Consider the following 27,645-nt stretch of genomic DNA (forward strand, 5'->3'; position numbering starts at 1 on the left):
TGAGATTGGACAGGCAGGCTGAATGCAAAGATTCCACATGGAGGTGTATTATAAGGGAGACTAAAGAAAGTTCCCAGATAGAAAGTAAACAACTGCTGTATGAATAAACTGAAAGAAAACATGATACTACCTAGCAGCCTCAGGAGCAAAGGGAAAGTGATCTTATATTAAAAGGAGAGGGATGGGAGGCTAAACAGGGCATGTGCTTCAGGAAAATGACTTTCCAGATCATCCTACAGAGCAGCATCTCAAGAGATAAGCATTTCATATCTCAACCCTTCCACCTGGGCCACAGTACAATATAATGGAAACGCAAAGGCCTCACTGTGCTCTAAGTACGGGTCACAGATTTAACACTACTTCCCTTTTCTCCCTGTAGTCCCGCTATGCCACTCAGAATCTCAACTGAGTGCCCATCTCCCTCATCTTTTACTTATGCTGCTATAATATAAGTAGTCTGGCCAAAAGAAATGTAAGCCCGCTGCTAAAGACCTAGTACCTTCTCTAATGGATGGGACTCATAACATCCTACGGGCTTCAATTTCTGATCAGCCAGAATGGATTTTACCTTTTATGTATCCATTTATTTTTAAAATTCCCCTTGCACTTGTAAAGGCCTCCTGGCATGGTCTACTTTCTTAGCAGCACAATACCAAAACCAGTTTTATTGTAAAATAAGAATAATCTTAAAAAGCCACAGATAGCATATTCCTAAACATGTACTCAAGTTGCAGAGATTTATTAAACAAGGTTTTGTTTTGTTTTTAAATGTTCTACGTCACTCTTCCCTCAAGGGCTTCTTCTGGAAGACATAAACTGTCCTCAGGGTATTAAGTAATTCAAATAAGTTAATTCCTAACTGTCTCACCTAACCATCTTCACCTTCACCCCATCTCAACAAAGGAATCCCCCAAATCTTATACACTCTAAAGCACTAAACTAATATTTACAAGGAAAGAGGACACGCTGGAACAGCTTAAACAGGAGGAGAAAATGGTAACAGAGTATAATAAAGCAGTGATGGCCATAATAATCAATGCTGTTGCCTGACACTCAGACATTGTGTTGAGAACTTCACATATATCATCTCATTTAATCAGGAGGCATGATACCTTGACAGTGCTTTCCACGTTGAGGCAGATTCTTTTTTATTGAGGTATAATTTAAAAACAGTAAAATGCACGGGTCTTAAGTATTCAGTTCAATGAGTTTTAACAAGAGACTTCCCTGGTGGTCCAGCGGTTAAGAATCCTCCTTCCAGTGCAGGGGATGCGGGTTTGATCCCTGGTCAGGGAACTAAGATCCCACATGCCGCAGGGCAACTAAGCCCGCGAGCTTCAAATACTGAGTCCGAGTGCCACAACTACAGATCCCGCACGCTCTGGAACCCGTGCACCACAACTAGAGAGAAGACCAAGTGCTGCAATGAAAGATCCTGAGTGCCACAACTAAGACCTGACACAGCCAGAAATAAATTAAAAAAAAGAAAGAAAGTAGACAAGCAACACCATCACCCCAGAAAGTTCTCCTTTCCAGTTAATACCTCTATCCTGACCACCTGAGGCAACCACCGCTCTAATTTCTACCACAATAGATCACTTTTGCCTTTTCTTGAATATCACATAAATGGAATCATTCAGTATATATTCTTTTGGACGCTATATTTCTAAGATTCATCCATGTTTTGCTGTACCAGTAGCTCTTTTCTTTTTATTGCTAAATTTTTTTCTCTTGGATGTACACCTTGGAGTAGAACTGGGTCATAGGGCGAGGTATATGTTTAATTTTATAAGAAATTGACAAAGTGGTTGTATCATTTTATATACTATTAGCAGCAATGTACTAGAGTTCTAAATGTTCTACATTCTTACCAATATTTTATCAGTATTTTTAATTACAGCCATTCTGATAGGCATGATACCTTGTAATTTTATAATGCATTTCCTTGATAACCAACAATGGTGAGCACCTCTTTATGTGTTTATTGGACATTCCAATATCTTCTTTTCTGAAGTATCTGTTCAAGGCTTTTGACCATGTTTTACATTAAAGTTGTCATTTTATACTTATATATTCTGGATTTGAGTCGTTTGCCAAACAAACAAACTGGAAATATTTTTTTTCCTATTTGTGGTTTGCCTTTTCATTTTTTTTTAAATGATGATGATTTTATTTTTTTTTATTTATTTATTTTTGCCACACCGCACAGCTTGCAGGATCTTAGTTCCCCAACCAGGGATTGAACCTGTGCCCACGGCAGTGAAAGCACGGAGTCCTAACCACTGGGCGGTTGGGGAATTTCCTGCCTTTTCATTTTTCTTAACACTGTCATCAGTGAGAAGAATTTTAAATTTTTGAAAAGGCCAATTTAGAATTTTTTCTCTTACAGTTAAGTGCCTATTGTGTCCTAGGAAATCTCTGTCTACCCCAAAATTTCAAAGATATTCTTAGATGTTTTCTTCTAGATGTATAGTTTTAGCTCTTACATTTAGGTAAATGATCCATCTCAAATTAATGTTTATGTATGCTATGAGAATATTTCATGATTTTCCCCCCATTCAGACATCTAGATGTTCCAGCACCATTTGTTGAAAAGAGTTTCCTTTCCCCACTGAACTGCATTGGTACTTTTGTCAAAAACCAAATGACAAAATACATATAGATATATTTCTGGACTTTCTATTCTGTGATTTTGTTTTTAAAGCAAGTATCTCAAATTTAAATCTAATAATAATAAAATTTAGAAGAATTTGGTGGTAGTATGCTAATAAAAAAAACCTTCAATGAAATATTGCAGCAAGCTACTGCTGGATCCTAAATTAAAGTTAGATAATACTATTCTAACTGATGTGTAAAGTGTCATACTAAGAACAATTACATCTATAGTAAATCATGGATATTTTTGGATTTAATATTTACGATTTCAATCATCTGTGCTATCTCTAAACATCCATGATTTATAAAGCCATAATTTTGCTAAGGAACAAATTTCAATCATTTGTGCTCTGAGGCTTGTACACACATGTGAGTAACTTACCAAATGAATAACCCTAGTTGAATCTTCAGCATCCATATCTCAGCAAGGTTCACGGCCCATCCTCATGTTCTCATTTCAGGAGTAAAATTATATGTTATACTGGTATTTCTCAACCCATGGAGATTCACAATGGTTTTGGACCATATTAATCAAGAATGTCAATGGCTTACTATAATAATAATGTTAAAGAATACTTTTTATAATAAAAAGATGAATTTTAAAATGTGCAAAGGACTTGGATATTTATCCAAAGAAGATATACAATCCCACTCCTGGGCATATATCCAGAGAAAACCATAATTAGAAAAGATCCATGCACCCCAACGTTCATTGCGGCACCATTTACAATAGCCAAGACATGGAAGCAACCTAAATGTCCACTGAGAGATGAATGGATAAAGAAGATGTGGTATATATACACAATGGAATATTATTCAGTCATAGAAAAAAATGAAATAATGCCATTTGCAGCAACATGGATTGACCAAGAGATTGTCATACTGAGTGAAGTAAGACAGAGAAAGACAAATATCATATAATATCGCTTATATGTGGAATCTAAAAAAAAATTGGTACAAATGAACTTATTTACAAAACAGAAATAGTCACAGACGTAGAAAACAAACTTATGGTTTCCAGGGGGGAACGGGGGGGAGGGACAAACTGGGAGATTGGGATTGAGATATATACACTACTATATATAAAATAAATACCTAATAAGTACCTACTGTATAGCACAGCGAACTCTACTCAATACTCTGTAATGGTCTATATGGGAAAATAATCTAAAAAAAAGTGGAGATATGTAAAACTGATTCACTTTACTGTGCACCTGAAACTAACAACATTGTAAATCAACTATACTCAATAAAAATTATTTTAAAAAATATAAAAAAAGAAGATATACAAATGGCCAATAACCACATTAAAAGATGTTCAGGGGCTTCCCTGGCGGCGCAACGGTTGAGAGTCCACCTGCCAATGCAGGGGACGCGGGTTCGTTCCCCGTCCGGGAGGATCCCACATGCCGCGGAGCGGCTGGGCCCGTGAGCCATGGCCGCTGGGCCTGCGCGTCCGGACCCTGTGCTCTGCAACGGGAGAGGCCGCAACAGTGAGAAGCCCGCGTACCGCAAAAAAAAAAAAAAAAAAAAAAAAAGATGTTCAACATCATTAGTCATTAGGAAATGCAAATCAAAATCATGAGATGCCACTTCACACCTACTAGGACAACTATAGTCAAAACACAGACAATAACAACTGTTGGCACAGATGTACAGAAATTGTAACCCTCAAAAATTGCTGTAAATTTTTGGGAATTTTTTACATTGGGAATGTAAAATAGCACAGCCAACTTTGAAAAAGCTTGGCAGTCTCTCAATAAGTTAAGCATAGAGAATTACCATATGATCCATCAATTCCACTCCTAGGCATATACCCAAGAGAAGTGAAACCATGTGTCCACACAAAAGCTTGCACATGAATATTCACACCAGCATTATTCATAATAGCCAAAAAGTGGAACCAACCCAAATGCCCATCACCTGATGAATGGATAAACAAAATGTGGTATATCCATACAATGGATTACTACTCAGCCATAAAAAGAAAGGAAGTATTGATACCTGCTACCTTATGCTAAGTGAAAAGGCCACATAATATAATTCTAAATCTACAGAGACAGAAGGTAGATCTGTGTTGTCATGGATTTGGGGAGGAAGGAATGGGGAGTGACTGCTAATAGCTACAGGGTTTCTTTTGGGGGTAATAAAAATGTTCTAGAATCAGAGAGTGGTGATAATTACACAACCTTGTGAATATACTAAAAACCATTCAATTGTATACTTTAAAAGGGTGAATTATATTGTATATGAATTATTTTAATTAAAAAATACTTCTTGATGGTTGGATAATAAAAAAATGTGAGACACAAGAATGACTGAAACAGGATGCTATGGAATATTTAAAAAGTATGAAATATTTTCTACCGTAAAATTTTAAAAACCAACAATTTCTATAGTAGCTGAAAGATACATAATCTTTTTCTTGTTTGGTGACTAAAACAAAATGTTTATTGAACCAAAGCCATACCTAGGTAATGAAGAACAAGTCAAAAATCATGAAAACATGCTGTTCTAATTTTTTTACTATTACTATCACAGTTACTGTATACTGAATTCATTCAGTAGATTAAAAAAATCTGTAAAAGCAATCAATACTGATGAAACATCTAAAGCAAATTCATAGCCTGAAGAGATTTATGTGATCTTTTTCTACTGCACTTCTAATGGCTTCCAGCTTTAACAAATTGCACAACTCTAGACCTACAGCCATTTCTGTTGTAGTTATGTGGAAAGTAGCCAAAATAGTTCCTGCTAAAACAGCTTTACAATTTGTCATTTTACTGGTAAGATTCATAGAACATTTGAAAATTTGCAAAATAAATTTATAAGAATAAAAGAAGATTTAAATATATATATATATTTAAGTGTCACTGTTCATTAGGTTAAGTAAGTTATCATGACACATTGTTGAAGTCTGAGGAAGAAAACTCCTAAAGCCCTTTATGTTTGCTGGCTCCAGCGGAGAGAATCACAGAGACTATAATAGAAGAGAGAGGGGGAGAGAATATCTGTACCTACTTCATCACTTGCAAAAACAGCCACAAATTCCAGCGCTCTTCCAATTCATATAACACTAATGTTATTTAAGTGGGATATTATCCAAATTGTTGGAGCATAAAATTTCCCCCCTAAAACCTTAATTTTTATCCTGTTTGGTAACACCCAGCTTAAACTGCCTATCCACAAACAATAACGTAAGGTTACGGAGCCATTCTACTCAGTTGGATATTCTGATAGAGTTGAACTGTCAACTGGTTTTGATATTTAGGTAAGGGGAAAAAATATACAAATTTCTACCTATAAATAAAAATGATTTTTTTTCAGGCAAGGCTTTACTAGGGCTAAAAATGATTTTCAAATATTGCAGTATATACATATTACATACTTATTAAATGTATATTTATATTTAATTAAATAACATATTCTACAGTTTTACTGACATATACTTTATATATCACAAAATTTACCATTTTAAGTATACAGTTCAATGATTTTTACTAAATTTATACAGTTGTGCAACCACCACCATAAAAAGTTCCCTCATGCCTGTTTGAAGTCAATCTCCACTCCTACCCACAGCCCCAGGGAACCACTGATCTGCCTTTTGTGTCTATAGTTTTACCTATTTCATAAATTTCATATAAATGGAATCATACAATATGCTGTCTTTTTTTTTTAAGGAAATATAATACACTCCTTGGCTCAACTGTAAGTATTGATGATAATTTATTTTTTTTAATATTTATTTAGTTATTTGGTTGTGCCAGGTCTTAGTTGTGGCAGGTGGGCTCCTTTAGTTGCATCAGGTGGGCTCCTTAGTTGCGACTTGCCGGCTCCTTAGTTGTGGCATGCAAACTCTTAGTTGCAGCATGCGTATGGGATCTAGTTCCCTGGCCAGGGATTGAACCTGGGCCCCCTGCATTGGGAGCACAGAGTCTTAACCACTGCGCCACTAGGGCAGTCCCCAATATGTTGTCTTTTTTTTTTTTAATTTAATTTTTGGCTGTGTTGGGTCTTCGTTGCTGCACGTGGGCTTTCTCTAGTGGCAAGCTGGGGCTATGCTTTGTTGCAGTGCGCAGGCTTCACATTGCAGTGGCTTCTCTTTGTTGCAGAGCATGGGCTCTAGGCACACGGACTTCAGTAGTTGTGGCTCACAGGCTCTAGAGCGCAGGCTCAGTAGTTGTGGCACACGGGTTTAGTTGCTCCGCGGCATGTGGGATCTTCCCGGACCAGGGCTCAAAACCATATCCCCTGCATTGGCAGGCGGATTCTTAACCACTGTGCCACCAAGGAAGTCCCCAATATATTGTCTTTTGTGTCTTGTTTCTTGCACTTGGCATAAAGTATTTGAGGTTCATTTATGTTGTTGCATGTACTTATACTTCGTTCCTTTTTAGTGCTAAGAAGTGTTCCATTATGTGGATATATCACCATTTATTTATTCATTCACCTATCTTTGGACTGTTTCAAATTTTTTGCTATTGTGAATAATATTGCTATGAACACTTTCATACAAGTCTTTGTATAGGCATATGTTTTCATTGCTCTTGGGTAAATATCTAGGAATGGAATTGATGGATCATATGGTAAGTATATGTTTAACTACACAACTGTTTTCCAAAGTAGCTATACTATTTTAATGCCTGGGAGCAATATATGCATTTTCTCTACATTCTTGCCAACACCTGATATTGTAAGTCTATGTGAGTATAGCCATTCTAGTGGATATAAAGTAGTATCACACTGTGGTTCTAATTTGTGTTTTCCCAATGACTAATGATGCTGAGTATCTTTTCATGTGCCTTCTTTGATAGCTAATTCATAAACCTTCTTTGATGAAGTGACTATTCAAGTCCTTTGTCCATGTTTTAATTGAGTTGTTTGTCCTATTATTACTGAGTTATAAAAGTTCTTTATAAGTTCTGGATACCAAACTTTAAGAGATAAATGACCTGCAGTCATTTGGCTTATCTTTCCATTTTGTTAATGATAACTTTTGAAGAGCAAACATTTTAAGAAGTCCAATCTATCAGTTTTTTTTTTTATTGATCATGCTTTTGAAGAAATCTTTGCCTAACTCAAGTTCTGTTTCCTTCTAGAATTTTTATAATTTTACCTCTTACATTTAGATCTCTGATCCATTTTGAGTTAATTTTTTATTTGGCATGAGGAGAGGGTCTAGGTTGTTTGTTTGTTTTTCATATAGATGCCTGATTTTCCCAGCACCATTTGTTGAAAAGATTATCCTTTCCCCATTGAATTGCATTGGAACTCTTGTTGAAAGTCAACTGACCAAAATTATGTGAGTTTATTTCAGGATTCTCTATTGTCTTTCGCTGATCTACATTTCAACCTTCATGCCAATATTATATTATCTTAATTACCGTAGCTTTAAAAATGTCTTGAAATTGGGTAGTATAAGTCCCTCTAACCTTACTGTTCTTTCTCAAAACGGTTTTGGCTATTCTAGATCCTTTGCATTTCCATATAAATTTTAGAATGAGCTTGTCAGTTTTTTTGTTTTGTTTTTTGGGTTTTTTTTTTTGTGGTACGTGGGCCTCTCATTGTTGTGGCCTCTGCCGTTGTGGAGCACAGGCTCCAGACGCACAGGCTCAGCGGCCATGGCTCACAGGCCCAGCCACTCTGCGGCATGTGGGATCTTCCCGGACCGGGGCATGAACTTGTGTCCCCTGCATTGGCAGGCGGACTCTCAACCACTGCGCCACCAGGGAAGCCCAAGCTTGTCAGTTTTTACAAACAAGTCTACTATGATTTTAATAGGAACTGCATTTAATCTACAGATCAATTTGGAGAGATCTTAACAATAATTAGTCTTCTAATCCACAAACATGGTATATATCTCCATTTATTTAGGTCTTCTTTAATTTCTCTCAGAAGTATTTTGGAGTATTTCACTATATGTGTGTGTAGGTTTTTAAACTCAAAAGAAGCATCACTAAAAGCATCACAGATTATTTAGACAGATTCAATATGAAGGTTAATATATATTACATATCCAACAATTTAATTTTATAATTTGGGCAATGCCTGGGATTTCCGCTACCCTCCCCTCACCCATTGTGGCTCTGGCAGTAGTTTTGAAAACCAATGCACAATGTACACCATCAGAATTGTTACTGCTGAAACTGACAAAGGACTAATCTTCAAAATACACAAGCAGCTCATGCAGCTCAATATCAAAAAAAACAAGCAACCCAATCCAAAAATAGACATTTCTCCAAAGAAGATATACAGATTGCCAACAAACACATGAAAGGATATTACTGCTGAGAATACATTTTACGTAAGAGGGTTTTTAAAGCAGAAAAGAACAACCACAGGGAACAGACAATCCCGATTTTGTTATTTTGAGTGGGAATTAAATAAATTTTTTAGATATCAATGGTGTATTTAATTTGAATAGTTCTGATTAATAACTGCTGCTTATCTTCTCACACAAGGAACAGATTTCCACCCCATCCTGGGTACTAACAATAACAACCACTTCTGTAAAGCTTACTACGTGTTAGGTACTCTTCTAAGCACTTTAAAGATATGCACTCATTTAATCTTAATAACAACTCTAAGAGGTAGGGAATATTATCCCCAGCTTACACATGAGGAAACTCAAGTCTAGAGAAGTTAAGTAACTTGTCCAAGGTAATAGAAGTAGTGGAGCCAGAATTCAAATGTAGGCAGTTTAGTTGCTGAATCCATTCTCTTAACCACTCTGCAGCAAGAGAGAGCAGAGCATTTCATATACAAGTATTTTTAGACCTCTGCTTCCAGTAATGGAAGACTGGGTAACTCAGATGAACCCTCCCAGACAGCTAGAAAAGCTGTCGATTTTTAAAAATTGAATTAAATACAGATAATTAACAAAGGGTAGAGAATTACCAGGCCACAGTCTAAAGATGGCAGAGAGCAGAGAAGTAAGCCACACCTGGGGCTTCTTTCACTATAGGGACATTTGACAATTCTGGAAAAGATAGCTAGGAGGCTGTTCAGTATTTTTGCCAGTTTCATAAGGCTACTGGAACAAAAGTTGAAGTCCAAGTCCTGTCAAGAGTGAGAGCCTGGCAAAACCCTCAGGATTGGACTGGGACTCTGAAAGCTGCATCTTAGGAATAAGGGTGAACCAGAAATAAACTGAAACTTTCATGGACTGCAGTCCAGTTTCAAGTCATCCGGGTAGACCAGAAAATTTCAATCCTTGAAACTGAATTAAGGTGATCCTGTCCTACCAATGCTTCTTCCAGGCATCTAAGGGCAAGGAAAATCCTCTATGAAGGGATATAATATTATCTGAGATTTTAAGCTATTTCTACAATTTTTCAAATAAAGTATCTGGCACATAGTGAAAGAAAATCAGGCATAAGAGAAAAGACGATATGAACATGATGCAGCAGAAAAAAACATGTTAAAAACAGAAACAGGGACGTTCTAGATATTGGGATTATCAGAGAAAGACTTTAAGATAACTACTTTATTTTCAAAGAGATAACAGATTATATTTAAACTTTTGGCAGAGAATTCAAACCTATAAATAATACGAGAGATGTGAAAAATAAATAGAAATTCAAGAATTAAAAAATGTTTCAAAGGGGTGAAATCACACAGTGTATGTTCTCTGGCCACAATGCAATTACGTCAGAAATCATTGATAAAAAGATAATTTTCATATGTTTTAAAATTAAGAAATACATATCTAAATGGAATAAATATACCTCTAAATCAAAGAGGAATAGTGGAAATTAGATAATATTTTTGAACTAAATTATAAAAAAAATAATGCTATAGTATGCAGTTAAAATTGTACTTAGAGAGAGGTTTATAGACTTAAATGGATATGTTAGAAGAAGAAACATTAAAAATTAATGAGTTAAATACCTTATAAGAGGATACAAGAGGGACTTCCCTGGTGGTTCAGTGGTTAAGAATCCACCTGCCAGAGCAGGGGACACAGGTTTGTGCCCTGGTCCAGGAAGATCCCATATGCCACAGAGCAACTAAGCCCGTGTGCCACAACTACTGAGCCTGTGCTCTAGAGCCTGCGCTCTAGAGCCTGCGAGCCACAACTACTGAGCCCATGTGCCACAGCTACTGAAGCCCGTGCACCTAGAGCCTGTGCTCTGCAACAAGAGAAGCCACTGCAATGAGAAGCCCGCACACCGCAACGAAGAGTAGCCCCCACTCGCCAAACTAGAGAAAACCCACATGCAGCAACAAAGACCCAACACAGCCAAAAATAAGTAATTAAAAAAAAAAGAAGATACAAGAATTAAAAAAAATAATATGGGGCCAAAGAAAGTTGAAAGAAGGCTGTAAAGAGCAGAAATGAATGAACCAGAAAACAAACAGTAGAGAAGATCAACAAAGCCAGAGGCTGGTTCTTCACAAAGACTAATAAAATTGATAAATCCCTGAGGAATCCAATAGAGGGGCAAAAAGAAAGGTAGCCAGTGTTATGAATTAAAAAATGGATGTTACAACTGATTCTGCACATATTAACAAGCTAATAAAAGGATTTTATGAAATCTTTATGCCAATAAATTTGAAATTTTTGATGTAATAAATTCCTAGAAAAATACAACTTACCAAAAGCTAACACAAGAAGAAACAAGAAATGTGAATAGTTATGGAATGGTTAAAAAAATTGAATTTGTAATTAAACTATTAAAGATATGAAATTTGTAATGAAAATTCTTCTCACAAAGAAAAATCCAAAATCAGACAGCTTTATCAGCAAATTCTTCCAATCACTGAAGGCAGAAATAATTCTAATTTTTACACAAATTATTCCAGAGAATGATAAAAGAGGGACAATTCCTTAACCTGTTTTATAAAGCCAGCAATAAAGGAAAAGTATAGACTAAAAATATAAGAAAAGAAGGAAAAACATAATTAATAAACATAATTAATGTCAGAATGGTGGTTAAGTTTAGGCAGGAGGGAAGAAGTAATTGGGAAAGGGCAGGTGGGTTTCTGGGGGCTGACAATGTTGTTTCTTGACCTCAGTGGTAGTTTCCACTCATTTGCTTTATAATAAGTCATTAAGACACACATCTCTGTTTTTTACACTTTGCTGTATATATATTACAATTCACACTAAAATTTTTATTGAAATTTATGGGACCAGTTTCACTTAATGAGAGAATGGCATAAATATTTGTTGACTCTCATCCTTAGATTTCAGTAATATTCTTGACTCTGTCTTTACTTACTCTAACAGACTTACAACTTGCATTTCTTGGAGATTATTTTTTAGAGGTTAATCCTTTAATGTTTACTAGTTTCCAAATTCCACTAACATATTATACTGGAATCAACAGTTACAATTACTCTTTTAAATAAAGGCATATTCTTGAATACTCTATACTCCCTAACTTGGGGCATTGTTTTTAAAATCCAAAATTTCATCTTGGGTTATAACACACAAAGATTAACCAATGATCTGTATGTCTGCAAGGGGTACAATATTAAGACAAATGAGATGAGTACAGTTCATCTGGGACTAAATAAACATCAACTCAGCAGTTTTTCTGGGAACTTTCACATCTGTTTCCTAACACTGATTATTTTAATCTATTTGTCTTCAGTCTTTGTCTACCCAGCCCTCATTCAAAAGCATCTGTCTAGATGTAAATAGCTTTTATAGTAACAGGATATTTGATTTAATGATCTGAAATATGAATGATCTTTTATTAGGACCAAGCCATTTTATTTCTTCTCTATAACCATAGTAAAAGGAACAGCTAAGTGAACATATTGTACATCAAATTTTATTTTGACAGCAATTATAATGCCTACACTGAAATACTGCTCCTATCCACCTTTCTAAATTCTTTTTAACATCCCCTTTAGGGTAAACACTAAGCATCAAAATAAAGCAGACTAAAACAATTCTGCCTCAAATTATGGAGACCCAAACTTTGGTCTATACACTGTTACCAATTTGATTAACTTAAATAAAAGTAGTATTTCTATCATAAAGTTTCTTACTTTTGGAACATGAGGATTAAATTCCACAGCTCTATGAATTGCTTCCACAGCATTAATTTCTGCTGTGCTTAACCCTCTTCTGGAGGCTGTTTCTGGAGAAAATCTGTAAGAAAACCACAAAATGAAGAAATAAATATTTAAATAAATAAGTATTTTAATCAATTAATTAACTGAGATCGTAATCTAGCCCCCTAAATCAGAGGTTTCTGGTGATGGCTAAAGTCAAAGCCAAATGGCTACTAAACATAAAAGTAAAGCCTTTGGTTCAACACATAAAGGAAGGCAGCACAAGAAATGGAAATATTCAAGTTAAGGTGAAGAAAGCCTTCAGAAGTCCATTAAAGGCACACTTTGGGCAAAGTAATAAAATAAGAAATGCCACACAGGGACATCTAGAGAATCTCATGAAATAGAAGTACATTCTTATCAAATTTTCACTGTTCACAGACTGTGAACAGTCCATTCTAATTCATATCAAGCCACAGTAATCTAAGGTGAAAGAAAGCAGTTGCCATTTGGTTGGTTTATGAATAACTTACCTGTGGAATAAAGAGAAATTCATTAAGGACAGCCAAAAATACAAGGAAATCAGAATAACTCAGAATTATAATCTCAAAACAGGTAACATGAAACCTATTTCCCTACCACATATCTTACCATTACCGTCATAGCTACTATGTACTGGATATACTTTCTATCTACCATTGCTTTGGGCATTTAACACATATAATCCTCACACAACCACCCTACAGTATTATTCTCATTTTACAGATAACAAAGAAACTCTAACTCATTAACTTGACCAAAGTTCCATAGCTGGTATGCTGTAGACTTTGAATTTGAATCCAAGTTTACTTAGCTCTAAAAACCTTGCTCTTTCCACTACACATAGTAAGAAGCTTCTAAGCCCCATAAGATCAAGGGTTATTCAGCAGGAAGTAGGGGGGAAAAAAGCATTGTTTAAAGTCAGTGGATGAAAAACAATATTGAGTTTAGCAGTCTTTCTAAACTATTATAGTTTTCATAACTACTTACTTATCTGAAACAGTCCTTGTCTTCAATAGTGCTGCTGTATAACAGATGGCTGCTGACTTTGGAAGGCTTATATCTATAATAATAATTTTTAATTTAGGTAAGAATCACAAAAATATCTTAAGACAATTTCTAATAAGAATAATTCATAGTTCTAATTCAACGGATATAATATAGTAGTAAAAGCACATGGACATATAATTGGAAAACCAGAGTCTGAATCTTGATTCTACTATTTACCAGCTATGCATCCTTGAACTAGCACAACTTCTTTAACCTCAGTTTTCCCAAAATAGAGAAATGGTACTTTTCTAGCAGAGATTAAATTAAACCATGTCTGTGAAAGCCCTCATACAATGGTAAAAAGTACTCAACAAATGCTTATAAGAAGCTGCTTATAATAATACTATCCAAGGAAAAAGCCATTGTATAGATAGAACTATGTAAAAACTCCACCTATTCACAGAGAAAAACTAAGATTAAAAAAAAAAAAATTAACACATATAATAAAGTCCCACCAGGGACTTCCCTGGTGGCCCAGTGGGTAAGACTCCGCACTCCCAATGCAGGGGGCCTGGGTTCAATCCCTGGTTGGGGAACTAGATGCCACAAGCTTGCCGCAACTAAGAGTGCACATGCTGCAACTAAGAGGCCCACATGCCACAACTAAAGATCCTGCGTGACACAATGCAGATCCCACATGCCGTGACTAAGACCCGGCACAGCCTAAATAAATAAATGTTAAAAAAAATTAATAGTAGTTAAGTCCAGGTGATATAATCATGGGTGGTTTTCATTTTTTTCTTCTTCCGGTGTTTTTGCATTTTCTAAATTTTCTTAAATGATGATTTTTTATAAAATAAAAAGAAATTAAGAACTACAATGAAATTAATTATATGAGTTCTTTCTTAAAGAATGACCAAAATAATGTTATTGGCAGAGTAAGACTACAGAACTCTCTTTCCAGATTCCAGAGTTATACCAGCAAATGGAGAACTAAAGAAGTAAACTTGCTTTTAACTTTTTCAGGATTCTAGAAGGGTAAAAACTGGGGACTCATAAAAATAACTGAAAACACAGAAGCATATCCAAGTTGCTAGTTTTATTTTATTTTTAATGAATAGGTCCTATCTGATTTTTCATATTCAGTCCCTAAGCTTGTTCATCATAAGTATCATAAGCAGGCCATGCATCTGATAAGTAACATATGGAAAGAATTTCTCACAAATTTCTCCATGAGCCTGTACTACTCTAAAGCACTTCCTAAGAATTCCAGATGTTTAAAAGAAATAAACTTCTCTTTCCAAGTGTAACAAATTTCAAACTTTCCAAGTCATGGAGATTCCCAAGCTAATGGGTAGGAGCTTACAACAGGAGAGTGTGAATAAGTGACTTAAATGTGTTCTAATACAGTGAAAGATATGACCAGAAATATTATGCTAGTTAGGATGTTTCCAGCTTGGGGTTAAAAGCTGATGCCTCACTCAGAATGAGGAGAAAGGCTATGCTTCTCAAAAATTCTCCCAACTCCATTTGTGGTAAACTGGAACTGTTATCGTATAATAATAAAAATAGCCAACATATATTGACTTCTTACTTACTGTTGGGAGACTAGTAAACAAACAAATGGAATACCTAAGTTTAAGTTCAAGCTTGCCACTTACTGGCTAGAAGACCTTACCCAATCACTTAACCTTCTTCTACTCCAGTTTTCTTATTTACTAACCGGAAACAGTAAAAATATTGTACTTGTCCTACCACCTCACAAGATTGTTATAAGGATCAGATGAGATAATAAATTATACTTTGTAACTAAAAAGCATCGTAAAATGTTATTCTGAGTTACTCTTATATATACTCTAAGCAACTTCTGTTAGCCTTCCCTGCCACTCCAAAACAAATGAAGTGCATAGCACCCCATACTTTTCTATTACCCCACCTAACACGCTATGCCTCAATATAACTACTATTCATTTGTCTGTATGTTCCACTAAACGGTAAATTCTATGAGGGCTAAGTCCATGTCTTCTTATTCACCACTGTATTCCAAGCGCCTCACTCACATTAGGCGCTCAATAAAAAAATGAATATATCTTGAGAGAAGGAAAGTTCCTCCTTGCAGACTTTTGCTACCAAAAGTACTGATAAAGAAGATACTTAATAGCAACTTATATCCACAGATACTAGATACTGACTGGTAAGAATGCAAAGAGAAAATCACAGAAATACCAGAGTAGGATCACATTTATGATTACTTAATAGAAAAAAAATACTTTAACCATGCTATTAACTAAGAGAATTATCACTCACCATCATATTTTGCTAGAACTGCTTGGACATCTGCATAGGCCTGTAATTCTAAAAGTGATTCTAGGAGATTTTCATGGATGTTCAACATGGTAAGAGGGGGAAATTCTTTCATCAACTGTATATTAAAAAGAAAAAAGATTAAAATTATACAAAAGGAACTCAGAGCTGAATCAAATTCACTGAGGTAGAAATTCTTTTGTTTCTTAAAACTGTGGAGACTCAACCTCTAAGAAATCTATGTATATTAAATAAATATCTTGTTATAAAACTATCAATTAAAAAAAACAGTGATTCTGGGGAATTTCTTGACGGTCCAGTGGTTAGGATTCGGCACTTTCTCTGCTGGGGCCCGGGGTTCAATCCCTGGTCAAGGAACTAAGACCCCGCAAGCTGGGCAGCATGGCCAATCAATCAATCAATCAATCAATGTTAAAAAAAAAAAAAAAAGGAAAACACATAGTGATTCTGCATTAACTTAACTGGCAACTTAAAACACATTCTGTTTTTGAAGGAATAAAGATAAAGGTTGAGTCATCAAATTTACTTACATCTCTCATTATTTTTACTGCTTCTCTTATTCTTCCTAATTTTCTTGCACACATTGCCAGTCTTCTTTTAATATACACCAGTACATTGGTATCTCTCCCTATTTAGAAAAACAACAAATGACACAAACTATCACTTTTATATTATGACCTGCTACTTCATTAACATATTACCTGTTAATTTTATTTGCTTACCTTGGGAGGTTCAATTAAAATTAAATTGTGTCAGAATGGAAGAATATTAATAATAGTTGAATTTGGGTGATGAACAATGAATGAAGGTTCATTATACTGCTCTAATTTTATAGATGTTTGAAGTTTTTTATATTAAAAGCTTAAAAAATATATATAGAGAGAATTACTTTTGCCTCTAACATTAAGTAATCGGAGTACAGTATATATAAAGTAATTTGTGTATACTTGGCAAGTAGATTTTACTATTGAAAGACATACATTAATAGGAAGAAATAACATTATTAAGTTTCTGCATAAATAATCTACTATTTTAATATTCTCTATTATCTTAGCTGACAAACAAAAGATATTCAAAACAAAATTTCCATGCTAGCATAAATTTTTGGTCAACAGCAAGTAACTAACAAACTACAAAACTACTTCTAGAAAGGGCTAACAAATATTTCTGGAACTATCTCATAACTATATCTGAGATTATACAAGGACAAATGGCATGACTTTTTTACAGATGTTTCATTAGTTCCAGACTGCAAAATTACATATTCCCACAGTTGTGTGTTATAACAACACGCATTAACGAAACATACTATATACATCAATATTTAGTTTAGAGAGAAAACATTATCCTAATTTTAATTTACACAAACAAAAGATTTAGAACTTAACTCCAGGAGATAATGCATTATATAAACATATTTCAATTTATTGCCCATTATCTGCCAAAATCATGAAACTAAAGCCCTCTGGCCACACAAAATAGCAGGAAGCAGCAGCATTACAGATTCTAATATCTTTGGTAAAAGTGTCTCGACCACAACTGGGAGAGTATGCCTGAGAGTGGAAAGAAAGGACCTCAGCTGCTATGGCCCATATGGTCTCAAACACATCATGGAGAAAAAACAACCAAAGAAATAGTCAATATCAAGTGTAAGGCTGGTTTTGTGCTGAAGGGCCACTCCCTGGCACTATATGGAGATATATACTGTCTGAAGAGCAAACCAAATGATATACCTCTACTATTGCTTGGGTAAGGGTGAGGATAAAGGTAATAGCTACTTATCATCACTAGAAGGTTCTCTTGAATCTTGAATACTTTTGAGTTGTGTTTCTCCAATGACCAGCCCAATTCTCATATGAAATAAATTATTGTTAAGTTTCAGAGCAGCACATCTCTCAATAACCAGAACAGATCTGTTCCCTTCCACAAGCATTCTCTAGCTAATATACATTTCTGTCTTGCTGACTTGAATAGATTTGTTATCTCTTGTGAAAAGGAGCTAACTTTTAAGTATTAAGTTTTTTAAATTGTTGTTGTTTTGTGTTTTACACATAAAACAGGCAGTTGCAGGAACTAAAAGCGGAAAATTAGTTCAAATTCACTTACTCAGTTGAGCTTCATGCTGAGGACTTTGGTGCTGGCACTGTTGTGACCGCCTGTAAATTGTTTCTCCTGCCTTGAGTGCCTGTTTAAATAACCTTTCAGCATCTACAATAGTTGTTGCTTCTTCCTCAGCCAGTAGAACATATGCAGTAGCACAGCTATAAAGAAAGCAAGCAAGGCAATTTTAAGTAAAATGGTAAGACAAGTATTTTCTTTGGGGTATGTCCCTTTACATCACATTTCCGTATCTTTCCCTACACTTTCTGTAATAGGGAAGAACATTTGTATTCTATTACAAATTAATCACTATATGGATGTTGCCTATAAGCTTAAATTATATATAATGACCCATCTCTCAGAACCCTGCCTCCCAGGTAATGAGCATTAAGCTAATATACTTCTGTTTAGCTCACAGGAAACATCTTGACCAGGCCCACCTGTGAATGACTGCAGGGAGGAAGAAATTAACACATCCCCTCTGGAGGCTGATGGGAACCAGAAAATAGTTTGACTTTACTCCCTCCCCTTTTAGTATAAAAGGAGACTGAATTCCAACTCAGGCAAGATGGTTCTTTGGGGCATGAGCCCACCATCTTCTCAGTTTGCTGGCTTTCTGAATAAAGTCGTTATTCTTTGCCCAACAACTCATCTCTTGATTATTGGCCTGTTGTGTGGCGAGCAGTACGAGCTTAAACTTGGTAATAAATTTTGGTTTTTCAAAAACACTATTTTTTGTTTTTATTTTGTTCTGTTATTGCTGTTAAACGCCTCTTGTGAAGGGGTATCTCATTGTGTTTTTCATTTTCATTTCCCTTATGATGAATGACACTGAGCATCTTTTCATGTATTTTTCGGTCATTTGTATGTCTTCCTTGAAGAAACAGACATTTCAAGTCCTTTGCCCATTTTTAATTGGTTGTCTTTCTGTCACTGAGTTGTAAGAGTTCTTTATATATTCTGGATAACTAGACCCTTATCAAATATGACGTGCAAATATTTTCTCTCATCCTGTGGGTTGCGTTTTCAGTTTCTTGACAGTATCCTTTGATGCACAAAAGCTTTTAATTCTGATGAAGTCTATCTAATTTTCCTTTTTTGCTTGTGCTTTTGGTGTCATATCTAAGAAACCACTGCCAAATTGACAGTCATGAAAATTTGCTCCTATGTTTTCTTTTAAGAGTTTTATGGTTTTAGCTCTTAAATTTAGGTCTTTAATTTTTAATTGTGTATGGTGTGTGTTAAGGGTCTAACTTCATACTTTTGTATGTGGTTATCTAGCTGTTACCATTTGTTGAAAAGACTATTGTTTCCCCCACTGAATGGTCTTGGCACCCTTGTCAAAAATCAATTGACCACAGATGCATGGGCTTTTTTCTGGCTCTAAATTTGATTCCATCTAGATTAGATGGCTATTCTTATTATTTAATTACTGTAGGTTCATAGTAAGTTTTGAAATCAGGAAGTGAGTCCTCCTACTTTGTTCTTTTTCAAGATTGTTTTGGCTACTGGAGGTCTCCTGTAATTCCATATTTTAGGATCAGTTTGTCCATTTCTGCAAAACGGGCAATTGAAATTTTGATGGAGACTGCACAGAATTTGTAGATCAACTTGAGAAGTACTGCTATCTTAACAATAATAAGTCTTCCAATCCATGAACACAAGATGTCTTTCCATTATTTAGGTCTTCTTTAACTTCTTTTGATAATACTTTGTAGTTTTCAGTGTACAAGTCTTGCACCTCCTTGGTTAAATTTATTCTTAAGTGTTTTAACATTTTTGACGCTATTGTAAATGGAACTGTTTTCTTAATTTCCTTTTCAGATTGTTCATTGCTACTATATAAAAAACAACTGATTTTAAGTTGATCTTGTCTCCTGCAACTTTGCTGAACTCTTTTATTAGCTCCAATAGTTTTTTGGTGGATTCTTTAAGGTTTTCTATATATAAGATCATGTCATCTGTGAAGAGAGATAGTTTTACTTCTTCCTCTCCCATACGAAAGCCATTTTCCCTCTCTTCTTGCCTAAGTGCATTGGCTAGCACCTCCAGTACAATGTTAAATAGAGGTGGTGGGATTCCCTGGTAGTGCAGTGGTTAAGAATCCGCCTGCCAATGCAGGGGACATGGGTTCGAGGCCTGGTCCGGGAAGATCTCACATGCCGCAGAGCAACTAAGCCCGTGAACCACAACTACTGAGCCTGTGCTCTAGAACCCGCAAGCCACAACTACTGAAGCCTGCATGCCTAGAGCCTGTGCTCTGCAACAAGAGAAGCCACCACAATGAGAAGCCCACACACCAAAGCGAAGAGTTGCCCCTGCTCACCATAACTAGAGAAAGCCCGCACATAGCAACAAAGACCCGATGCAGCCAAAAATAAATAAATAATTAAAAAATAATAAATAGAAGTGGCAAGAGCAGACTTTCTTGCCTTATTCTTGATCTTAGCAAGCTTTGAGAGTTTCAGTCTAAAGTACATAGTTAGCTGTAGGTTTTTCATAGACGTCCTTTATCAGTTTGAGGAAGTTTCCTTACATTCTTTATTTGTTTTTATAATAAAATGGTGTTGGATTTTGTCAAATACTTTTTCAGCATCAACAGAGATGATTGTGTGGGTCTTGTCCTTTGTTCTGTTAATGTGATGTCTTACACTGACTGATTTTCACATGTTAAACCACCCTTGCCTTCCTGGGATAATCCCACTTGGTCATGGTGTATAATCCTTTTAATCTGCTGCTGGATTTGGTGGGCTAGTATTTCGTTGAGAATATCTGCATCTATATTCATAGTGAATATTAGTCTGTAGTTTTTGTTTCTTATGATGTCTTTCTTTGGTTTTGGTATGAGAGTAATACCAGCCTCACAGAGTAAGTTAGGAAGAATTACTTCCTCTTCTATTTCTTTGAAGAGTTTGAGAAGGACTGGTGTTAATTCTTCTTTAAGAGTTTGGTAGAATTCAGTGGTGAAGCAACCTAGTCCTGAGCTTTCTTTGTTTGGAATTTTTTAAATTACTGATTTGATCTCTTCATTTGTTATAGGTCTATTCAGATTTTCTTTTTCTTCTTGAGTCAGTTTTGGTAGTTTGTGCATTTCTGGGAGTTTGGCCATTTCATCCAAGTTAGCCAATTTGGCATACAATTGTTCATAGTATTCTATTATAGTATTTTTAATTTCTTTAAGGTCAGTAGTAATGTTCCCAGTTTCATTCTTGATTTTAAGTAAGCTGAGTTTCTCTCTTTTTTAATTGGTCAGTCTAGCTTAAAGTCTGTCAAGTTTGTTGATCTTTTTAAAAATACCCAACCTTTAGTTTCATTGATTCTCTCTATTGTTTTTCTATTCTCTGTTTTGTTTATATCACTCTAATCTTTATTACTCCCTCCCTTCTGCTTGTAGTTGGCTCTTCATTTCTAGTTCCTTAAGGTATAAAGTTAAGTTTTTGATTTGAGATCTTTCTTTTTTATTAATGAAGGTATTTACAGCTATAAATTTTCCTCTAATCACTCACAGCTTTTGCTGTATTCCATAATTTTTTGGTATGTTATGTCTTCATTTTCACTCATTCCAAAGTATCTTTCTAATTTATCTTGTGATTTCTTCTTTGGCTCATTGGTTGTTTAAGAGTTGGTTGTTTGGGCTTCCCTGGTGGCGCAGTGGTTGAGAGTCCACCTGCCGATGCAGGGGACACGGGTTCATGCCCCGGTCCAGGAAGATCCCACATGCCGCGGAGTGGCTGGGCCCATGAGCCATGCCGCTAAGCCTGCGCGTCTGGAGCCTGTGCTCCACAACGGGAGAGGCCACAACGGTGAGAGGCCCACGTACCGCAAAAAAAAAAAAAAAAAGAGTTGGTTGTTTAATTTCCACATATTCCAATATTGTGAAATTCGAGATTTCCTTCTGTTACTGACTTCTAATTTCATTCCACTGTAGTGAGGGTGGATAGTTTGTATGATTTCAATCATTTTAAGTTTATTGACAATTGTTTATATCCTAATTATGATGTATCCTGGAGAATGTTCCATGTACACTTGGGATGTTGTTAGGTAGAGTGTTATATAGATGTGTTAGGTCCAGTTGGTTTATAGTGTTGTTCAAGTCTTCTATTTCCTTGTGTATCTTTTGTCTAGTTATTCTATCCAATATTGAAAATAAGGTGTTGATGTCTCCAACTATTATTGTTGAATTCTTTATTTCTCCCTTCAAGTCTGTCAGTTTTTGCTTCATAAGTTTTGTTATTAGACATATATAAGTTTATAGCTGTTTTATCTCCTTGATGAATTGAACCTCTTTTCACTATGTAATGTCATTCTTTGTCTTGTAAAAACTTTTTGTCTTAAAGTCTATTTTGTCTGATACCAGTTTAGCCACTCCAGCTCTCTTTGATTACTATTTGCATGGAATACTTTTTTACACACTTTTACTTTGTACTTCTTTGTGTCTTTGTATCTAAAGAATCTCTTGTAGACAGCATACAGTTGGACTACCTTTTTTTCCTATTTATTCTGCTAATCAATGCCTTTTAATTGAAGAGTTTAATCGATTTACCTGTTTAAGTACTTAGTGATAAGGAAGGAATTGTTTCTGCCATTTTCCTATTTGTTTTCTATATGTCCTTTTTTTTTTGCTCTCAATTCCTGCATTATTGTCTTCTTTTGTGTTAGATACATATCTTCTAGTATACCATTTTGATTCCCTTATTACTTACCACATTTTTTTGTTATTTCTTAGTGGTTAACAATTACATTTAACATCTTAACTTATAACAATCTAGTATGAATTAATACTAATTTAGTTTCAATAGTATACAAAACTTTGCCCCTATATAGCTCTTCCCCCTACTGCTTATGTTGTTATGGTCACAAACTGCAACTTTATAAACTGTATGTCCATCAACATAGATTTATAGTGACTGTTTTACATAGCTGTCTTTTAAATCATATAGATAAAAAGAACTGCAAATGCCCCCCAAATTAATATTGACTTTTTAATTTGCCTATGTAGTTACTTTTACTGGCATTCTTTATTGTTTTGTGTGGAGTCAAGACTGTCTAGTATCCTTTTATTTCAGCCTGAAGGACTCCTTGCAGCATTTCTTGTAGGACAAGTCTACTAGCACTGAACTCTGTTTTTGTTTATCTGGGAATGTCTTAATTTCTCCATTTATTTTGAAGGACAGGGTTGCTGGGCATAGAATCCTAAGCTGACAGTTTTGTTTTGTTTTGTTTTTTTGAACTTTGACTATGTTACCCCACTGCCTTACATGGTTTCTGATGAGAAAGCAGCTCTTAATCTTTTTCAGGATCACTTATATGTGATGAGTTGCTTCTCTCTTGCTGCTTTCAGGCATCTCCTTATCTTTGGCTTTCAAAAGCTTGATTATAATGTGTCTCATTGTGGATGTCTTTTGAGTATGTCATACTTGGGGTACACTGAGCTTCCTGGATGTGTAGATCCGTATCTTTCACCAAATTTGGGATCTTTTCAGCCATTATTTCTTTAAATGGTCTTTTTGCCCCTTTTGCTCTCTCTCCTTTCTGGGACTCCATTATGCACAGGTAAGTATGTTTAACAGTGTCCCACAGGTTTCTTAGGCTCTGTTCACTTTCCTTCATTCTTTTATTTTTTACGTAAATCAAGTTTGCTGATTCCCTCTTCTGCCTATTCATATCTGCTGCTGAACCTCTACAGAAAATTTTAAATTTCAGTTATACTTTTCAACTCTAGAATTTCTATTTAGTTCTTTTTTATTATTTCTACCTCTTTACTGACATTCTCTAATGGTGAGACATAATTTTCATGGTTTCCTTTAGCTCTTTATACATGGTTTCCTTTACCTCTTTGAGCATATTTTAAATAGCTGATTTAAAGTTTTTGGTCTAGAAAGTCCAAAGTCTGGGGTTCCTCAAGGACAGTTTTTATTCATTTTCTTCTTTTCTCTGTGTAGGGCATATTTTGCTTCTTTGCATGTCTTATAATTTTTCTGTTGAAAACTAGAAATTTTAAATATTATAATCTAGCAACTCCAGAAATCAGATTTCCCCTCCTCTCCAGAGATTACTGTTGCTGCTTACAGTTGTGACTTTTCTGAACTGATTTTGTAAAGTTTGTATTCTGTCATGAGTGACCAGTGAAGTGTCTGCTCCTTTAGCTTAATGGTTAGTCAGTGATTTGACAGAGATTACCCTAAACACCTGAAACCAAAAACAAAACAAAAAGCAAGTCTTTGCAGATAGGTTCTGTGTGTGTATTGGGGCATACCTTCAACATTCAGTCAGGCAGTTTACAACTCTGCCTTAGCTTTCACTTTCTGTTTGTGCAGAACCTGAAAGTCAGACACACATGAGAGCTTAGGGTCTTCTCAAATCTTTTCTGAGCAGGTGCCCAACTTTGGGCACGTGTGGAGCCTCTGAGATTCCCAGGAATATGTGGAAGCTTTTTAAAGCGTTTATTTCCCAAAGTTTCTCATTCCCCAGCCTTTCCTCCCAAGCTTTCTAGTTTGTCTCCTGTTTGCCCTAGTTGTTATCCCTTGATCCTGGCAGCACTGGCTAATACATTTGCCTTTAAATATTTTCAACAATGCCCCCACAGTGTAGCTGTGTCAGTGCTGGGAGAGTTTCGAATTAACCAAAATATAGGCAAGCCCTTTGAGCTGGTTCTTCAGAGAGTAACCAGATGGGTCAAAGTAAACAACCATAATTCTTTGAGAAAAAGGTCCATTCTGCTTCCTTTGATAGTAGGAATTATACCCAGAAGGCAGACTGTTGTCTTCAAGGCTGCCACTGACCTAGGGAGTGGAGGATGGAGTCAGTGTTAAGTTAAAACACCACAAAGCTCTCTTACAGAAATTCAGCTATTTTTTAAAACTGATTAAGCATTCTCCAGGTTGCAATAAACTTTGATTAGCTTTCAGAGTTTCAATAAAATTCATTCACTGCTTGTTGAGTTCCCTACACTGCCAGTTTTGTTCCACCTTGGGTAAGTCTTCTTAATAAGGATTAGTATATCTGTGGTAGGGGAGTAAGAAGGGGTACAGGGACAATGCTAAGTTCACATTATTCAGGAGGCATTCCTTGATTAATCCCAACTGGAGCCATATTTTTACTCTTGACACTTATTTAATATTAGATTAATACTTATTGATCTGTCCCATTTAAATATTAAGTTCACTTATTTTTTTTTTTTTAATTTATTTAATTAATTTATTATTTTTGGTGGCCTTTGGTTTTCGTTGCTGCACACGGGCTTTCTCTAGTTGTGGTGAGCGGGGGCTACTCTTCGTTGCGGTGCATGGGCTTATCATTGCAGTGGCTTCTCTTGTTGAAGAGCACAGGCTCTAGTAGTTGTGGCATGCAGGCTTCAGTAGTTGTGGCTCACGGGCTCTAAAGCACAGGCTCAGTAGTTGTGGTACACGGGCTTAGTTGCTCCACGGCATGTGGGATCTTCCCAGACCAGGTTTCAAACCTCTGTTCCCTGCATTGGCAGGCAGATTCTTAACCACTGAGCCACCAGGGAAGACCCTAAGTTCAATTATGATTCTACATTTTGTTTTTTCAAAATATAAAGTTGATTAAAGGAGCTATAAAAAAAGAAAGCTGCTGTATGGCTTCCCTGGTGGCACAGTGGTTGAGAGTCCACCTGCCGATGCAGGGGACATGGGTTCATGCCCCGGTCCGGGAAGATCCCACATGCTGCGGAGCGGCTAGGCCCGTGAGCCATGGCCGCTCAGCCTGCGTGTCCGGAGCCTGTGCTCCGCAACGGGAGAGGCCACAACGGTGGGAGGCCCGCGTACTGCAATAAATAAATAAATAAATAAAATAAAGCTGCTAACGTTAAAAAAAAATTAAATTAGAGCCATGTTTTACTTATTTTGAATTCCCTTCCCATGCCTCCAATCCTACTAGCAACTACAGTTCTCAGGACTGAACGAATGCTTTAAATAAATGACTTAAACGAAAAACAAAATTAAAACAGGTGGCTTAAGTATTTTAGTACTCTTTAATTATCAAGTATTATCACCAATCAGATCAGCATTCTCCTTTTTATAAAGTATTTCTAGCATAATTTCTATTCAAAAGCATAGATAAGTTTACAATTTCAGAAGCAAAATACAAATGTCAATGAACACTGCAAATTTTGTCTCTAGTATGCAAAAAGAGAAAGGGGACTATTAATGACTCCAAGTATCTTAGGAACAGAAAAAAGGAAACAAAATCACTTGCCTGGGTTTCCTTCAAAACAAACTTATTTTCCATATATTTCAAACTTACTCATTGTTTAATTCTAAAGCTTGATAGGCTGCTTTGATTCGAGCTGGAGGATTTCTTTCCCTCCATGCCTTCTGCATAACTGTAGGAAAAACATTTAAAAAAGTAGATGATATGGTAAACATAAAGTATCTCATGCAAAACGTATGAAGAATGAGTTAGAAGAGTAAACAAAGATTTAAATAACATGTTCTTAAACATAAGAAATAAGAAATTGGGGTGATGGCTCACATTAACCTCATGAGAAATTTACATTAAATTTGGAAGCTTCACATAAAGTGGAAATTAAAATATTAGTTCTCTGATTTATATGAATAATAACATAGATGGTACTTAATCAAGTTAATTACATCATTATACGTGAACATTTATATATCTAAATGCATATTAAAATTGATATCAGATTATAATCTATGAAATATTCTAGTTCCTTTATCCTCTTGAAAAGGTTCTATGGAACTGTTAAAAATATACAAAAAAACTTTAAAAACACAGTATTTTTTTAATCAATGATTCAATCCATGAAGAATGTCTGAATTTGCATTTTGTATAAAAAGGGGGGTAAAAAGGAATTAACTTAGACTATTGTATATTTATGGAAAATGTCAGTCTCTACTAAGAGTCAAGAAAAGCCTGAATTAGGATATCTCTGGAATAACAATACTAGTTTTGTTGTCATTTACTGCACTAAAATTAAAATTTCACACTAAGCAGTTTCTTAAAAATTAAACAAACAGGGACTTCCCTGGTGGTCCAGTGGTTAAGAATCCACCTTCCAATGCAGTGGATGCAGGTTTGACCCCTGGTCAGGGAAATAAGATCCCACATGCCGCAGGGCAACTAAGCCCGTGCGCCGCAACTACTGAGCCCACGCGTTCTGGAGCCCACATGCTACAACTAGAGAACCTGCACACTCTGGAACCTGAGCACCACAACTAGAGAGAAGCCTGTGTGCCACAACAAAGATCTCATGTGCCGCAACTAAGACCCGACCTGACGCAGCCAAATAAATAAATTAATTAATTAAAAAAAAAAAACTAAACAAACAAAGTAGATCCATGAAACTATCTGGCCTATTTCAAGTTTGATAAGAAAAACAGAGAATCTATGAATGTTGCTTTTGGAACAAAACCTATAACTGTCCAGAAAGAATAATGTGGAAAATGTTTGAGTTTTCCTTTGGAAACAAAATATTAGTCTTGGCTTAGAAAAGGAGACAATATATTCTACTTGGGTAACAAAAATATATTTCTCACATCAAAC

At 35.7% G+C, this 27,645-nt stretch overlaps 1 protein-coding gene across 6 annotated transcripts in view; it reads right to left on the reverse strand.

The window, feature by feature from the left end:
• ST7L (suppression of tumorigenicity 7 like) overlaps positions 1–27,645 on the reverse strand; it is a 66,915-nt gene that overhangs the window by 18,091 nt on the left and 21,179 nt on the right. For all 6 annotated transcript variants that reach the window (XR_003005882.1, XM_024764860.1, XM_024764861.1 and 3 more), the window contains 6 exons: positions 26,386–26,464; positions 18,127–18,281; positions 16,551–16,648; positions 16,003–16,117; positions 13,696–13,768; positions 12,661–12,763 (listed from right to left, as the gene is read on the reverse strand). Coding sequence is in view for 5 of the 6 variants with exons in the window: in XM_024764860.1 (XP_024620628.1) it covers positions 12,661–12,763; positions 13,696–13,768; positions 16,003–16,117; positions 16,551–16,648; positions 18,127–18,281; positions 26,386–26,464 (623 nt within the window). In the remaining variant the exon portion in view is untranslated. The remainder of the gene's footprint in view (positions 1–12,660; positions 12,764–13,695; positions 13,769–16,002; positions 16,118–16,550; positions 16,649–18,126; positions 18,282–26,385; positions 26,465–27,645) is intronic.

Source organism: Neophocaena asiaeorientalis, unplaced genomic scaffold (assembly GCF_003031525.2).
Source record: "Neophocaena asiaeorientalis asiaeorientalis breed wild unplaced genomic scaffold, Neophocaena_asiaeorientalis_V1.1 scaffold62, whole genome shotgun sequence".
Lineage (NCBI taxonomy): Eukaryota > Metazoa > Chordata > Mammalia > Artiodactyla > Phocoenidae > Neophocaena > Neophocaena asiaeorientalis.